Source organism: Panthera pardus, unplaced genomic scaffold, assembly GCF_024362965.1.
Source record: "Panthera pardus isolate Hobbes unplaced genomic scaffold, ASM2436296v1 HiC_scaffold_10, whole genome shotgun sequence".
Taxonomy (NCBI): Eukaryota; Metazoa; Chordata; class Mammalia; order Carnivora; family Felidae; genus Panthera; species Panthera pardus.
Genome location: NW_026526655.1, coordinates 55,549,036 through 55,567,421, shown reverse-complemented (window position 1 = coordinate 55,567,421; position 18,386 = coordinate 55,549,036). Strand labels below are relative to the sequence as shown.

Here is an 18,386-nt window from a genome sequence, read left to right as displayed (position 1 = left end):
CAGTGTAATTGGCTTTTTAGCTATATGTTTTAAAGATTGGTGGGTTGTTGGGGATTGGACTGTGTGGGGAGCCCCTGAAATTTGATCATCCTTAATGTACCTTGCAAATCTGGCCTCAGGATGTCTGGCCATTCTTTTGAAGAGCCGTCTTCATATTGCTGGCTCCTTTAGGGGAAGAGATGATGACCATCTCCCAAGATGCATCTCACAAGACATGCATCTAGCCGTCACCACTTTGTAACTAATGCCTATTATTGTTCCTCCTCTGAGAAGACAAGAAAAGACCTGGCTGTCTTGAAGACCTACAGGTTGTCAGATTAGTGCCACCATCTCTTCTTCACAGTCAACAATCACCCTTAACTCTCCTCTTTGGCTACAGACTTTCATCTTCCTTCCCCACTGTGCCTCCAGATGAAGAGGACTGAAGTTGGCTTGTCTTTAATCAAGGTCTGCTGGTCTGCAGCTCTGTGTAAAGGCACCCTCATTTAGAGAAAAAGACCTGCTACTAGCACCCCACCCCCACCTCCAAATAAGAAACGAGTCCTTAATCACATGAGTATCTTCACTGACATTACAAAATATTGATATAGAATTTTGCATGTTACAATATATACTCAAGTAGTGCGCCCAAGATGGCTCAGCTGGTGAGGGGAGCTTACAGGACAAAAAGTTAAGTCTGCTGGCCAACATTCATGTACCTCTGTGGATAGAAAAAAGATGGAGTGGTGATTCCATTGCCCAGGCAGCCCCTTACCAGCTTAGGGAATTGAAGTTCCTGTTGGTTTTGTGCCCTGCCTTGAGGAAGGTGTGTGGCCTTAGGTAAGTCACGTTAGCCCTCTGAGTCTGCTTCCTCAAGTGTAAATTAAAGAAACCTCAAATATTCCTATTAACTGAAAGTTGACACATCTACAGTATGAAACCTCAGGATAAGGCCAATCCAATTTTCAGTGTTCTATCCCAGGACATTATATTGTCTGATGAATTGGGTCCTTCTTCATGTTCAGTGAAGAGATTTCAGGTTGCCAGAATTAGCCACTGAGCCACTGAGAACTTTAGGATAGATAAATGTGTTTCTGGCAAATTTAAGTTCATTATATGGACTTATGTTGAGAAAATCTGTAGGAAAAATAGGAAATGCTTTGAAAAAGATTACCCATGCTACCTCTCTGCAAAGTATCATTCTTGTTAACCAGCTTCAAACTACTCAGGGAAATCAGTGAATACAGAGAACCAAAAAGCAAGCACTGAAGAAATTCAGGGAAGTCAGTGAATATAGAGAACCAAAAAGCAAGCAGTGAAGAAAACTCTGGGAGATGCTCCCTTAATCCTGGCTTAAAAAAAATCATTTCCTTATATTCTATCAGTGATAAGTAACTACTCAATTATGATTACTGGTAAAAATTATGGATCCACATGCTAGCAGACCAAGAAGAGAGGACTCAAACCTTTGCAGGAAGACAATGCAATTCTAAAAGTTACCCTCTACCTCTTTGATGATTACAGAATTACTGTTAGTGCAAGAATGAAGCATATTCATTTTGTCATGGTAATTTTTTATCTTGAGGAAAATACTTAACACATTAATAAAAAATATTTATCTGAAATGGTTGTCTTTATCTTATGATCTACACCATCTTACATCAGGCTTCATGGGGAGAAGGTTGGGGCCTCTTAGCCTCTTGGCACTGTGGCTCCGTCTGGAGTCTCATTCATTATTAACATAAACAGTTGACACCTGTCACTGAGGCAAAATATACTTGAGAAAGGAGGAAGCCTAAGCAGATAAATAATGTTGCTTTTCTTGGTATGATACATAACACACACATGCATACACACATGTGCCTTCATACACACACACACAATACAACATACACACAAATTTGTAGGACATATCTACTAAATGCCTCTCTCTCTCTTACCTCCAACTGCATTAATTCCTTTCTATTTTTTTCCTTAGCATGAGAAGGGAAACATAACTTTAAATTCCAGTACCATACAAAGAGACCATGTAAATATCATATATAATGCATCTCCAGATTTGCATTTGAAATTTGGTTATTAGGTGTGTGACAGACTGAAAGCATTTTAGGTGTAAGGACAAGAAATAATGATGGTCTAAGTACATGCTTTATTTTATCAGAGGGAAGAATGTGATTTTACTAAATAGTCACTGCTTAACCTACCACAGTTTACTGCCTTCAGATATCATTGCTTCTAACTACTGGATAAAAGCATGATATTTTGGGGGCGCCTGGGTGGCTCAGTCAGTTGAGCCTCTGACTTCGGCTCATGATCTTACAGTCTGTGAGTTCGAGCCCCGGGTCAGGCTCTGTGGGACAGCTCAGAGCCTGGAGCCTGTCTCAGATTCTGTGTCTCCCTCTCTCTCTGACCCTCCCCTGTTCATGCTCTGTCTCTCTCTGTCTCAAAAATAAATAAACATTAAAAAAAATTTTTTTAAAGCATGATATTTTTTATGCCAAATCTCACATAACTAACTGCTGCATTTTTGCTCAAGAGTCCACCTTGTTCTTTTTATAGATCAGTGGAGTAGGCTGCCTTATCGGAATGGACTATAAGCAGAGAAAAATGTAAAATGGCTGTATCACTAATCAGGAAGAGTTCTGGTAAGAGTCTGACTGTAGACATAAGAATATGGTCTATCCAAGATCACTATAATAAGCAAGAAGTTTTCTTGAGATAGTAAATGTGCTTGCTACATGTGCTGTTTTTGTAAGAAAAAAAAAGGGCAAGGGCACCTCTGTGGCTCAGTTGGTGAAGTACCCAACTTCGGCTCAGGTCATGATCTCATGGTCTGTGGGTTCGAGCCCTGTGTGGGGCTCTGTGCTGACAGCTTGGAGCTTGGAGCCTGTTTCAGAGTCTGTGTCTCCCTCTCTCTCTGACCCTCTCCTGTTCATACTCTGTCTCTCTCTCTTTCTCTCTCAAAAATAAATAAACATTAAAAAAAAAAAAAGAGCAATGATTGGACAAGAATTTTTCCTTCCCTGATAGAGGTGAAGATAGCCTAGGACCCAGCATGTCATTCTCAAGATATAGACACTACAAAAACTCCTGTATGTGTGCACTAGAGACATGTATGAGAATGTCCCTGGCAGTTATGTATGTAAAAGCAAAACACGGAACCCAAATGTCCGTCAACACTATAGTGGATAAATAAAGTGAGGTTTATTCATACAGTGGAATACTTGGCAGCAGTGAAATTAAATGAATGAATTACAAACTCCTATGACTTAGGAACATACGTTAAATGAAAAAACAAGCCACAGAAGAATACATACAATATAATTTAATTTCTATAAATTTCAGAGAAACACAAGATATAATGACATATTTGGCATGGAGTCAAACATATGCAATGAACCTACACAGAAAAGCAAAAGAGTGTTAAATTCAAATTAGGACAGTGGTTACCTCAGCAGGGAAAGTAAAGGAGAAAGTACTAGAGAAGATCAGTACAAGGATTCAAAAGTAATCATCCTGTTCTTTTCTTAAACTGGGTAGTGGGTGTTCACTGCATCATGTTTTGTTATACCTTAACATACAGCTAATGAACCAGCTTTTTAAAATGGTGTAAAAAAATTAAAATGGTGTAATTTTTTGACTCCTTTTGCTTCCTCAGAATTTGACTTCATGGTTCAAAGCTAAGAGCAGAATAACATAAATCCATACCAAATTTAGTACTATGATTTGGGGTAGGAATCAACCCATCACCCCTTGACATCTAATCTCACATGATGGCTTGGTAACAAAGGATTGGTAATGAATGATTTTTCTGCATAGCAAGGCTTGTAGTTTGTTCAACTATTACTGATATTAATAAGAGGATACTGAGAGCATTCCTTCATAAAATTGTGTTTAGACATCTGTTCTTCAGTATTTTCTCTCTAAAAGCAAGGAAGAAAGAAACATGGCCAAAGGCAAAATTTCATCGAATTAGTCCTAGCCCAATCATAATGCTAAAGTATACAAATATTGAGCTCTATCAATCATTTCTGCTCTGCTAATCACAGAACCAAGGTGGTGTTACTCTCCCTCAAAGGAGGACAACTAAAGGAGCTTTGGGCTGTGTACTTCCCCGAGGAAGGTAACTCAAAGCTCAGAAATAACGCATCAGAACTGAAGAGACCTAGAGGGTGGTCAGCGTGGGGACAGCTCAGGGGGAGCATGCTGCAGAGACACCCAACCCAGACTGGGAGTTCATGAAAGGATTTGCAAGGTAGAAGCAGCTGAACTCTATGCTTAAGAATGAATAGAAACTACTAGAGGACATAGCCTGGGGGAAGAAAGCTCCAGGCAGCTACAGAGAGGTGCTGAGTTTTGGGGAGTCTAAAATCTCCCTGCAGAGATCTGAAAAGATGACACGACTAAAGTTCTAAGTTTGGTTTAGACTGAAGCCCCCTGCCACATCGTGACCCACCCCAGATGTGGGACAGCACAGGGCAAGGCTGAGGGGGAGGGCTCTGGAGTCCAGAGACTGAGACTGAATCCCTGTCTCCAGAGTCATCAACCAGCTCTCATTTCAGCTTAAATGTTCAGTTCTTATTGCTAATGTATACTCCGTGCTGTAGCCACCGAAGTGGTGTGATCTTCCTAAAATACAACTCCTGTGTCTCCCTGATTAAAAACTCAACTACTGATTCCCCGTTGCCCAGGATAAATACTCAAACTTCTTAATGCAGCTTTCAGATTGGAGCAATCTGGCCCCTGCTTCCCTCTCCAGCCTCATCTACCTGGTGCTTCAGCAGCATTAACTCACCTCAGCCCCCAGGCCTCCAACCCCTCAGCCCCCCCATCCCCCGGGCCCCATGCTCTCTCAGCTTTGCCTAGAACACATCTCCACCTAAAACTCCTGCTACTCTTTAGATCTTCACTTGGCAATATAGAATAGGAAACGTGTAATTTATTGAATACACACACACATGCACACACAAAGATATTTTATAAGTTCATGTAAATTTGTCTGTATGATACTGTAGATACTTAGAATTTAAACACCTGCAAGTCTAGGTTGCTTTAATATATTCTGCATATAGCACAATGTGCCTTCAAAATTAACATTAAACAATAACAAACCAATTTACCATTTCTTGGGAGCAATTTTTAAAAACATGGTAATTGTTCTAGCATCTGTTGGGAAATAACTATGTTATATCCACATTTTTATTAATAACTATTTCATAGTTTAATATAAACTATCTTTAATATAAAATGTTCATGAATTAATGCATGGGTACATGCAATATAATATGTACCCAATTGTAAAGAGCATCAAAGTAATACATAATAGATAGCCATTTTGCCACAAATCAGAGTAGAGAGAGATTTTTCTGTTACTCAACAGTAGACAATGCTAAAAATCTGATCACAGGGGAAAGAGGCAAAAAAAAAAAAAAAAAAAAAAAACTGCCAGTAAACTCAGGGGTGACTGTGATGTATACGATGTCCCTTTTTTGCTTCAACCAGCAAACCATCACCAGTGTGACAACTGAACCTTAAGAGTGCAACCAGAGAATTCCTCTTACCTCGGCATCAAAGCGAGGATCCTGGTAGGCATCGCTGATGTTCACCGGGAGGCCTGTGGAAGCCACTAGCTCGGCAACACTGTTATTGATAAGCCAGTCGGAATATGAGGATTTCTCCATGCTCTCTTTGAAACTATCAAAACCAAAGCAGGCAGTAAGAAAACAGAGAAACGTAAATTTGTTTGAAAGCAAATCTTATAAAACTATACTCATAGTAAGATTATCTATCCTCCTTAAGAAGGGATAAGTGACTTCAGTCACAGAATAGCGGGGAAATTATCAGTAGCTACTTCAAAAAACCTTGCCCGGGATGAGCACTGGGTGTTGTATGGAAACCAATTTGACAATAAATTTCATAAATTAAAACAAAACAAAACAAAACAAAACAAAAAACCTTGCCCGCTGTAATGTAAAATAATCAAATCCATGGGAAGACATAATAGATTCTCCATGACCCAGAGAACAACTCTAGGTTGTATTTAGGCCAAAGCAGACAGACATAAAGTAAATAATCAAGTAATGACCAAACCTGACTTGAGGATGCCAAAACCCTGGCGTAATAAATTCCCCTGCCCTCCCCGGCCCACACCCCTTAACTAAGTGGACTGGACGTGTGATATCAGGAAAAATTAAATCCCAGAATGGAGAAAAATCAGGAAACAAGTTGAGAATTTACAAAATTGTAACTGTAGCAAAAGAGCAGGTCTAGACCATGGGTAATCTTAGTACTTATGTAAAGGTTTTTGTAGCATGTCTCAGAGTTTCTTAACAAAAGCACATTTCTACTTAACAAAATCTTGCTGGAAAACCTGTTTTAATTCTACTGACCCCTAACAGGAATAATTTAAATTATATCCACATTTGATTTCAACAGGAATTTTATGCTAAATGATTTTGTGAACTTTGCCTTGTATCACTTTCACTGTAATTGCCAAATTTACAGAAATGCCATAAGAATTAGTAAGATTCCCTACTCCCTCTCTCCTGTCCATCATTTCTTCCCCCAAATACATACTGAGCACTGCCAGGAGCTATGGAATTGCAAAACTGAGTACTGTTCAAATTAGCAATATCAAGGAAAAATTTCGCGGAGAATATTAGATTTGTGGCTTTGCAGGTGATAACTGAAATTACATAAATGAATGCCGGTATACCAGGGCAATGTTTTCCCAACTTGGTTCTGTGGAACCCTGGGTTCCAGGATATGTGAGTGAGTGTACCACAACGAGAATAATAAGAATTCTACTGACTTTTTAATCTAAACTACCTTATATGGAAGGAAAACACTAAGCCCTGTAAATAGTCATTGTTACTATGCAGTAATGTGCCTGCATGGAATTTGGGCCCTACCAAGAATTTGTGGCATGGAGAGGCCACCAGATGCTTGAGGAAGTGGGAAGCACAGAAGTTCTTTAGCAACATTAATAGGTGCCATCTGTGATGACGGCTGGTCTGTGTCTGATAAATGTAACATATATTTGTGATGATATTCATCCCTTATTGCATATCAAACATTACTAACACACACGTTTATTCCCTATGAATCTCTGGCTGTGAGAAGTGGAAGTTTTAATGAAAAGCTGGGTCTTATATTTCTCATATGGTGCCTAAATCAAAGAAACGAAAAGACTGAGGACTTCAAAGGTAAGATGAAGCCCTTATTTCCTAAAACAAACAAAGGAACATCAACAAAGTCCATGTTTTATTTTCTTTGCTCTATTATACCTGTGAGAAGGGAAATTTTATGTTGTGCTGCAATGAAAACAAAACATAGGAGGAAACATGATAATGTACCTGATATGAGGTTCCAACTTAATGAAGCCATTTCTAAGTTTATAAAAGTGTGTGACTGAATGCTTCTCATTTCTTACAGCGATTAGTTGGTCTATGAACTCACTCTGAACTATCTGGGTACTTTATTCCATTCTACAGTTTTTAAAAGCGTTCTGTGATAAAACAGTGTGGAAAGTGCTGACCTGGAGTGCCCTGGGCAGAAGGGGTGCAATGGGACCCTGGGGATGAGCCACAGAAGAACCAGAGAGAAGAATGGTTGGGGCAGGCAAAGGGGCCAGTGGTGAATGCTCTAAGGAAGGAACCAGTTTCATCAAGTGTGAAAACCTGTAAGCTGGGTCTTTCAGGATGGGCAAGTGAGTTCAGCAAGGAGAGACTGGGGTGGTGAGGAGGAAAGCGCCCAAGGAGGAGGAAACAGCAAGAAGAAAGATACGAAGGGAAAAGAGTACAGTAAGTACAGTAACACTGAGTAATCCCTTAAATGAACAGGTCAGGGCTTAAAGGTGGAGGCTTTGACCAACGGGCTTCAAATTTAGTCACAGGCAATGGCAAGCTGTTGGAGAGTACTGAGCAGGGAAGTGACATGATTTGAGATGTGACTTCAGAAAGCTTCAGGAAGCTTAATCCAGGAAGCTTAAACAAGGAGCAAGAAAAACTGACTGAGAGAGATGGAAGGTAGACCAGCGAAGTTGTGCCGATGGGAGGTGATGATGCTGGCCCCTCAGGAGATCCTGCAGAAGACTCCGCAGGGCTTGGTGGGCAGACAGCTTGGCTTATGTTCTGCTTGTGTGTGTCTGTGGCACTATTAGAAGTGAGTTGGTTTGAGAAGTGGGAGATGGGGAACAATAACAGACCTTTTGTGAACCTGGAACATGTTACTCACTGTTGAAACTCCAGGAACAAAATCCATATAAGATCCTTAGGACTGGAAATACTATAGAGTTGGGATTATCTTCGAGGAGAATACAATGGATGAGATTGACCAGGGAGAGAATATGCGGGAAAATCTGTATCTAGGGGAAGGAAGAAGAAGAAAGGCAGTAATAAAGGTGGGGGGGGGGGGAAGAGAAGAAAGAAAAAGGAGGAAAGCAAATTTATCATCACCCAAGTAGTCTAACGGCCTGTCTGGATGCTTTACCTAATTAATTTGTTTTGTTTTCACATATATCTATGAGATGGGTACAATTCTCTACATTTTACAGATCAGAAAACTGAGGTTCAGAGATGCTAAATAATTTTCCTAAGTGGAGATAGAATTTTCAGCTAAGCATGACTACAGAGCCTCAGATTATTCTGTTTATCCTGTCACCTCTCAGGGAAGGAGTCAATGGGTAGGAGTTGAGCAAGAATAGTAGGTTGTCACCTAAAGAAAAGAAGGGAGTGGCAGTCAGCATCACGGGGAGTTTAAAGGAGACACTGCAGATCATAAACACTTGAGTCTGAGACTACATGCAGTCAAAGGAAGAGGGAGGAAAAGACATTGGATTTGATCATCCAGAGCTGTAGGTCACTGCTTAACAAAATTCCCAAGGAAGATGTTGAAAACTTACTGAGCAGGGGCTCCTGAAAGACTCATCCTAAACTAAAACATGCTTAGAACTGGGGTTAGTTTGGGCTGCATATGTATTGCAATCACTCTAAAATTATAGGACAACGTGGGGTGTCTGGGTGGCTCAGTTGGTTCAGCGTCTGACTCTGGATTTTGGCTCAGGTCATGATCTCATGGTTTGTGAGATCAAGCCCCAGGCGTGGAGCTTGTTTGGGATTCTCTCCCCCTTTCTCTGCCCCTCTACCACTCACACTTTCCCTCTCTAAATAAATAAATAAATAAATAAATAAATAAATAAATATATATATATAAATACATAATAAATAAATAAATAAATAAATAAATAAATAAATAAATAAATAAACAAACAAACATTTAAAATTGTAGGTCAGGGGCGCCTGGGTAGCTCAGTTGGTTAAGCATCCGACTTTGGCTCAGATCATAATCTCATGGTTCATGAGTTCGAGTCCCTCATCGGACTTTCTGCTGTCAGCACAGCAGACTCTCTCCACCCTTCCCCACTCTCTCTCTCTCAAAAATAAATAAACATTTTAAAGAATAAAATAAAATTGTAGGACAATGTAAATGGGTCAATTCTGTGCAAGGCATTCTGCATAAGAGAAGTTGAGGTGGTTTCTAGAAAATATAAACTATGGTCTCTGGCCTTACAGAGGTTGCCATCTACTTGGGGAAATGAGAAATAAACATACTGACATTTGCACAATGCACAATTTAAATGCCCAGTTCAAATTTCAAATGACAGGGGCGCCTGGGTGTCTCAGCTGGTTAAGTGTCTGACTTCGGCTCCATTCATCTCACAGATTCTGGGTTCAAGGCCCACGTTGGGCTCTGTGCTGACAGCTCAGAGCCTGGAGCCCACTTCGGATTCTGTGTCTCACTCTCTCTGATCTTCCCGCACTCACACTCTCTCTCTCTTTCTCTCTCTCTCAAATATAAATAAACATTAAAAAAATTTTTTTTAAACCCACAAATTTCAAATGACAAATTTGTCACATGGCTGTGTTGACTAGTTGCCAACTCAATTGTACCAGTCATAAATGCAAAAGAAATGCAAAAGAAGTGAAGGAAGGAAGAAACCACCTCAGCCGCTATAATCGAACTAAGGCTCCAGAAGGGAGGGGAGATTTTAATCAACCTATAGCTGCAACAGTGCAAACAGATTTTCTGAAAACCACCTCTCCATTTCTTCAGTTTAATGTTACACAGGTACATAAACTAAGGTGCAGGGCGACAGAATAAACTAAGGTGCAGGGCTCAGAGAGACAGTCAGGAAGGATGATTGTCACTCTTAGTAATTATATCACATTCTGGCTTTTACACCAATTCAACCTTCCAAATCAACCTTCCAAATCTTAAGTTTTTACTGTAATACAGAATCATGATGTTGAGTAGAGCTCTCAAAACCTTGCTTTTTACGATTTATTAAAAAATTTTTTTTAATGTTTATTTATTTTTGAGAGAGAGATTGAGACAGAGCATGGGCAGGAGAGGGGCAGAGACAAAGGAGACACAGAATGTGAAGCAGGCTCCAGGCTCTGAACTGTCAGCACAGAGACCGACACGGGGCTCTAACTCATGAACCGTGAGATTATGACCTGAGTCGAAGTCTGACACTTAACTGACTGAGCCACCCAGGTGCCCCAAACTTGCTTTTTTTTAAAAGATGATTTCTGTTTTATGAGTAAGACCATGAATTTTAGATCAGATATATCTGATTCAAATACCTATTTTGCCACTTCCTAGGCAGTGATCTCAGACAAGTTACTTACACTTCATCTGTAAAATGGGTATAATACTCCTACTTAGTTATTGCTCAGATTAAGGTAATAATTTATACAAGTGTTTAACATACTATCTAGCCCATAGTAAACAGTCTTTTTAAAGTATCAACTTTTTAGCAACTTCTAGAGTAAATTCTGCATGTGACAGTACCCTCTGTACACTTCAGCAACTAGGTATTGTGAATTTAATCATAAAGGAAAGGGCTCAAGTTGTTTCTTTTTCTTGAGGGACACATTTAGCTTAAAGGATCAGTTCTTTCGTAAAGGTTCTGTGGGTCAACTCCTTCTGATTTATGCAGGTCCTTTTATTTTGTGTGGTTTCCTTTCCTTCGATTGATTTCTGTTGGAGCAGAACATGGTAAGATGGACACAGCCATGTGTGGTAATGCAGGTTCTGCCCCGCATGGGGGTGCCCTGTACAAGGAATGAATGGAGGGTGACATCTAGCCTAGTTGTGCATGTTGGCTTTGAACTGCATCCATCTAAAGGAAGTACTTTTTCTATTTTCACAGAGATGCTGTACGGGCGGACAATGGTCTCATTTCAATCTCTCCAACAAATGGACAGCTAATATTAAATTGATTACCTTTCATGACCGGGAACTCATTACCTACAAAAATATTCCATTCCATTTTGTGGCAGCTCAATTTACTTTCTAATAATCATCCTTTGCTCCCAGTTCCATGGTTTGTAGATCATGGATCTCATTACCTGACAGCCCTTGAAATATCTGGCAATAATAACATGTTCCCCACAGTCTTCCACCTAAGATCATTCTTTTCCAACCAGCTTCAATCCCTTCAGGTACTCCTGCTCTGGCATGCCTTCCTTATTCTCACCATCCCAGTCCTAGGTGTATCCCTGCAGATTAATTGCCCTTTGGAGTATGAAATCCAGTGTAGAATAGTCTTATACATGGGATCTGAGCAGGATAGAGGTGGGATGACCATCACCTTTGTTCCAGATCCTGTTCCCCCCAAGAAGAGTCAAGGTTGGTAGTTTCTAACAGGTCTTATTTTTTTTTTTTTAATTTTTTTAATTCATTTTCTTTATTTTTGAGAGGCAGAGAGAGACAGAGCACATGTGGGGGAGGAGCAGAGACAGAGGGAGACACAGAATCGGAAGCAGGCTCCAGGCTCTGAGCTGTCAGCACAGAGCCCGATGAGGGGCCTGAACTCACGAACCGTGAGATCATGACCTGAACTGAAGTCGGACGCTCAACCAACTGAGCCACCCAGGCGTCCGTAACAGGTCTTATTTTTTTAATAGGTTGTTGGAAGCTTAAATTAATATCCAAAATTGAATTGACCAATTTTATAGGGACCCCGATGTGACCAGAGATATCAAAGGCCAACAAATCCAGCACTAAGATTTTCAATTTGGGCTAGGACCAAGATAAGGAGAATTACTGCAGTTTACAAATATATCAATAATTTGATTACTCTGTAGTTTGTGGGTGCAAATGAGATCATGCCAGTTGAGTGGATCTTAGCTGCCATGTGCGTAACTGTAAGACCACAGACACCTCCAAGTCTTCTCCCTACTCCTAGTCTCTAAGGAGACTTATTCTTTCACTCAAGGCCCCTTGTCAAAGCCTTGGAAGCCACTTAAGGGAAGCCAGACACTTGAGGGTACTAAAGCTTCATGGAGTAAAGAAGGAATCCTCTCCCCCAAGCTCTGATAGCATTTAGGCCCCTAGGTCCTAAAGCCATACTGCTTATGTCTACACTGTCACAAGTTTTCTCATTGAACAGTCCCTTTAGTTTCTGCCCATACCCTTCTCTGTATAGGCAGGGAATAGGGCTGGGATGACCCTTCTTTTGGCAAAAAGAAAAAGACACTTATTGATCATCTCATGCAAGTGGATGTCTGGTGTGACTGACTGTCGGTGGATTTGCAAATATTTTGCCAAGACATTTACTGCGCACCAACCAGTGCACCACAGAGAGAGGAAAAATGTCTTAAAATTCTATATGACATTCATTTGTTCTTGAAAAATCAAAAGTTTTGATAGACCATTAAAATATTTACAAAGTTTGTTTGTTTTAATATCTGTCCATGTTTAATAGCTTCTGGTATGCAAGTCATAACGCTAGTTTGACTCCTTTGGTGGGGATGTTAAAATAAATTCTGACTTAAAGAAAAAAAAACAGCAGACAAAACAAGTCTTTGAAATAAGAGTCTTAGAAAAGAAAATAAATACCTAGGTTATCACCTAACTTCAGTGAAACTTCCTTAAAAGGTAAAAACTAACCACTAAGCTCATTTTAGCTCTTTAAAAAAGTAGACCTCCCTAAGATCAAAATTTGTTTAAAATAACAGGAAAATTGTAAAGAGGTCCTTTACTTATATTTTACTAGAACCAGGTGCATAGGAAGATGCAGGTTTTTAAGTGCGTTTCCTGCCAAGGGATGCAGTTTAGTCTTCTTGCCCAGTGGTATCTTGCTTCCAAATATGAGACTCCCACTGACTTCAAAGAGAGTTTCATGAGCTCAAATATTGACTGTGGAAGGATAAAAGAGAACTGCCCTATTATAGAAAACACATAATTCCTGAAATGCGGCTGCCCCTAAGTGAGGGCCAGTGAGGTAGATATAAACCTCAGGATAACAAGTTGAAGGGTAGTGGAGGAGGCAAATCAATACAAGTAAAACAAAACAAGACAAAATAAAATACCCCTAGACAAGTAACTTCACCGTCTTCACTTGTCTAAAAAACCTATCTTGGCCAAAGATTCAAACATGGAAAATTATATGAAAATAACTCAAAACTATTTTTCAGAATTAATTCTCAAAACGAGTGTCTAAAGTAGAAGACAAAATATCTGAATAAAATAATGTTAATCATTAGACTGTATCTGTATTGACATTTTTGTTCTCAAGACTAGAGTTTAACCTTCACTAGAGACTCCCAAGACTTTGCTCTTTGAAGAATGACCATGGGCTGGGCCCCTACTAAGTGCTGGACAATTCTGGGGCAAGTCTGGCATGAACATACCCATAAGAGTCTTTTCCTTTTTGCTTAAAGAAGTTGGCAGTGGGAACCCATCTGCCTATGGATGGTCAGCTCAGTACTGCCCCTACCTAAACAGAAAGAGGTTATAGGAAGAAGCTAAAGGGGTCACACCTTTGGGGAGCTCACAAACAATGACAATGGTTTGTGATAAATGCCCCAAAGGAAAAATACACAAAACATTACCAGACCTGAGAAAAGAAGGATCAGTTTTGTTTGCGTTGGGAATGGTATTTGGAAAATCACTTCCCAAAAGGAAGTTGGTCTAAGCTAGTTTTTGAAGTAAAAGGTCATCTGGAAGAGGAAGAGGGTAAAAAGAATCCAGACAAAACCATAGCATGAGGAAAGCTTTAGAAGTGTGAGGTTTTCTGTATTGATATGATAAATATTAGAGCTAAAACTTAGGATACATGGTGGAAGTGATCACCAAGGCTACAGTGGCAGAGGCCAACACATATACTGTGTGGTTTCATGCACATACTTTGTATCCACAACCAAATATATACTGATGATCTTCGAATCTACACCAGCAGCCCAATGAATCCTGACATCCCTGCATACATATCCAAGCATTTTCTGGACACTTCTTCAAGGTCATCTCCAGGCACCTCAAATTTAACATTTTCAAGACTACACTAATACATTCTCCTTGATGTGTTATCAATGATTAATGAAAATTGTGACCATTAACTAAAAATATATCACTAAATATATAACTAAAAATATATATTAGGAGCAGAATGTTTCAACACAGACACAGTCTATTTTCTCATTGTCAAGGGATTGTCAATTGCCCTCTGATACCTTGAGTATTATCCAGTGGGGGCAGGATTCAGAAAGGCGAAGAGGCAGGAATTCCAAGAACTCTTTAGGACAGATATTTCTTTTTTATGCTTTGCAAACAAAAATTGATTTTTGATCTGTAGGTCATGCCTGGTACTATTTGCCATTTTGCTTCACAGGCTAGAGGTCGTTCTGAACTTTGGATCTCAAAGAGAAACTCCATTCCTTACTTTTTCTTTTCAGGTAAATCTATCTAACCCTGGGTCCTTCCTGAAGCCTCGAGCTCTGCAACATTATTTGAAGTTGTCTTTCAATTAGGAGATTAAGGAACTAAGTCAATACCAGTGGGACTCAAAGCTAGCACCCCAGCAGGAGAGTCTTGAAAACCCAGAACTGGGACATGAATAATCCCCTACTGGCTTCAGTGTATCTTTGAAGGTTACCAAACAAACCTTTTAGTCATAAAAAGTAGTGGGGGAGAGTGTAATTAGCAAGCAGAGTTAGCCTGTCAATTCTCGCAGTGTGGCAGGAGAGGAAGATGCTCTAAGTTGCAGAAGTCCCTGAAGCTTATCGTGACCTGTTAATGGACCTACATTTATGGTCTTGCCTAAGGACACTTCATCACACTCCCATTCCTCTCATTTTAGGCATTCCCTAGTTATTAGAAATTAAGACATGGTAACCAAAGAGTACATTTTCTATCCTTCATTTCTTCAAGTTGTACAATTAGAATGATGAAATATATCACCCCCAGGAGTTGGTGTCACTTTGGGGAAGAGTCTTGTGACTCTTGGATGGGTGTCAGATGGCATCACTGTGAGTGGCTGATGTCTACAATTTAGCATCGTATAGTGACAACTGCTTGGTTTCACAGCCAAGCAAATCTGGAGGGGGGTTTTCATATCTTGGTCTAACATTTCGTAGTTGTAAGACTACAGATAAAATTTTAACGACTCTTAGTTTCCATAATGGAAAATAGAGGAAATAAAACTCATTTTACAGAGATGGTTTAAGGATACAATAATGCAATGTTGAAGAATGCATGGCACACAAAAAGCTCTCAATAAATATCAATTCCTTCTCTCACATAGATTTTTCTTTGTGATAGTGTTTTATTAAATACACCAAGGTGAGACATGCCCTGTTTATTTAACTGCTTCTTTCCTGGGTCAGGGGAGGTGTTAACTGTTTTTAACTGTGTCATCATTGTCATATATGGAGACTTGCTGAAGAGAAAACAGCAAAATTGTTGATAATAGAACTAACAGTTAACAATCCTATCCTGCTAGATGTTTCAAGTAGCCCCATCACATTTCTCTGTAGGGGAGCTATGGCCAACTCCATCTATCTGCTCTTCCATCTTTGAGGGCATACCTTCCCAACAAGTCCCGGGCATATGTCTGCATGGCAAGAAAGGAGAAGTGGACTCAATGTGTTAAAATATTAACTCAAGAACATTAAATAACAGACATACAAAAGTAAGTGAGTCAAACATAAAAACCAATCATTAAGGCTTTCAAGTTGCCAAAATTCTGTGTACTGCATAGCATCAATCTAAGAGACAGCTGACCTACATAAGTTACTTTATTATGCTTGATCTCAGTACTTATTCATGTGCTTTGTTGTTCATGGAACATTTGTATAGCTTTCATTCTCCTCTGTGACAGTTTTACTAGAGTGACAAGCCCATTGGTCCAAAATAAACAGGGGTAATGATAGGGTTTGTCTTTTATTTGAATCTTCATGTTCGAAGGCAGGAAAAAGAGAAGACAGAAATTACATATGTTTAAGAGGTAAAGGTTAGATACTTGAGAAATATGTGTCCTTGACTTTCTTAAGATTTTGGAAGATACACAACTTCATTACAAATGTTTCCTCTCTTTCACTGATACTTAATTCTTATAATTAGCATCATGCAAATGTTGCATGGACACATACAAGACTTAGGGTCATGGAGGGTATTTATAAAATAGGATTTTTGAGGGGGAAACATGCAAGCCCAGAGGTATCAAAGTGACATGGCTCCCTGAGAGGTATGCTGAGGTCAGGCATAAAGTGTTTCAGAGGAAACATTTTAATCTCATAACACTCTGCATATTTTTAGAGAAAGGAAGCAGGAAATATATAGCTGATTCTGTAATAATAGAACTTCATGGTAAAGAACTGGTCTTGATACCAAGAGAGAGCCTCAGAGTTCAGTCTCTGGTACCAGTCTTGTCTTCAACTTAGCTTAACTCAGATATGCTGAGACATCTCCTCACTAAACAACAGAAAGGGGATAAAAATGAGCCTCCTGGGTTATCTGCATCTTTCTTCTTCAATTAGCAACATTAAATATTGGCATGATGAGGTTCAGCAGCCCTGAATTTGCTAGACAGTAGATATTAAAGAAGAATGCCCTAAGGTTCTTATATTAAAGGAAGTTAGTTATACAGCAACAAAAATCAAACCAAATCTTGCTTCTGTTCCAGGATGACTGGTGGTTCTGTTTTAGTTTTTAACATTTTAAAGGTTTTCTTCATTTTCTTGAATTCAGAATAGGTATCATATTCTTATTTATGCAAAACACCTATTACAGGCTTCCTAGCACATGCTTTCTAGCAGAGAAGGAAAATCCATAAAGAAGAAAGCAGGAAAACAATATATTCATATTCATCACATACTATGGAAATGTTCTGTCTTATACCATTGTGTGAATTTCTCTACCATTCCCTATCACTGTAGGTAACAGAGATTTAAAAGAAGGTAAAAAGAAGAGGACAGCCTTCCAAATTGGCAGATTAAGGACCACTGACAATTTGTTCCTCCACGTAAAAGCAGTGAGAACACTAGCAAACATTGTCAAAATAAACATTCTGAGAACTCTGGAAATTAAGGAAAAGACTTGCAAAAATCTGAGGAGTGTTTATTCAAGAAAAACAGTTGAATCTCTGTAAGGACAGCAAGTTTTGGGGCATTTTAACTGACTTTACTCCCATCTCCCACTCCCCAACTCTAGGGTAGCCAGGAAAACCAACAGTCACATAATCACGTGAGTTGTGAGAGTCAGAATCCTAGCAGCAGCTGGCAGAGAAGGAAGTTTGAGAGCTCCCTAAAAGTCCTATCCCCAGAGAATTGTCATTATTTGACCTGTTTGGCAGCTCCATTGGAAACCTTCCCTCACAGAGTTTGTCTTTATTTGAACTGACTTGGGGCTTGCTCACTGAGAACAGCCTTCACCTCTGGGGCATTTGCGGAAAAAACCCAGCAGCAATTGTTTAACACTGCAACTGCTGTAGGCAGGGATAACAGTTGCAGCTAACAAGAAGTGGACCAGAAAACTTAAAAGAAGCATGGATAGAGTGCCTGGGTGGCTCAGTCGGTTGAGTGTCCGACTTTGGCTCAGGTCATGATCTCACAGTTCATGAGTTCGAGCCCCATGTCGGGCTCTGTGCTGACAGCTCAGAGCCTGGAGCCTGCTTCAGATTCTGTGTCTCCCTCTTTCTGCCCCTTCCCCGCTCATACTCTGCCTGTCTCTCAAAAATGAATAAACGTTAAAAAAAATTTAAGAAAAAAAGAAGCATGGAAATGAGATATTCCTAGAGGGGTTTTGAAAAGCTCTGACATATTCCTTGAAATCTAGAAGGGCACACTCATTTGCAGAGTTGTATGTGTGCCCAGGAAAGACCCCAAGAAGGCCCTAATCCCTTATCTCTGGCTGACCTTGAAGCTCTGTGTAAGCAGAAAGTGAAAGCTACATAAACTTCCTGTCAGAAAATTGAAGATATTACCCACATGCATACAGATCTCCTCAGCGAGGCTGGAAGATTTACTGGTTCAAGGCTTTTAAGGAAATCTGTGTCTAGTCCTGAGTTCACAACAAGCTAACCAAGCAGAGAATTCAGTTGCCAAACATAACAAAAAATAGTT

General features: G+C 39.8%; 1 protein-coding gene across 2 annotated transcripts in view; it reads right to left on the bottom strand.

The window, feature by feature from the left end:
• Positions 1-18,386, bottom strand: part of PDE11A (phosphodiesterase 11A) — a 378,389-nt gene that overhangs the window by 180,841 nt on the left and 179,162 nt on the right. For both annotated transcript variants that reach the window (XR_008423866.1, XM_019460550.2), the window contains exon 6: positions 5,541-5,673. Coding sequence is in view for 1 of the 2 variants with exons in the window: in XM_019460550.2 (XP_019316095.2) it covers positions 5,541-5,673 (133 nt within the window). In the remaining variant the exon portion in view is untranslated. The remainder of the gene's footprint in view (positions 1-5,540; positions 5,674-18,386) is intronic.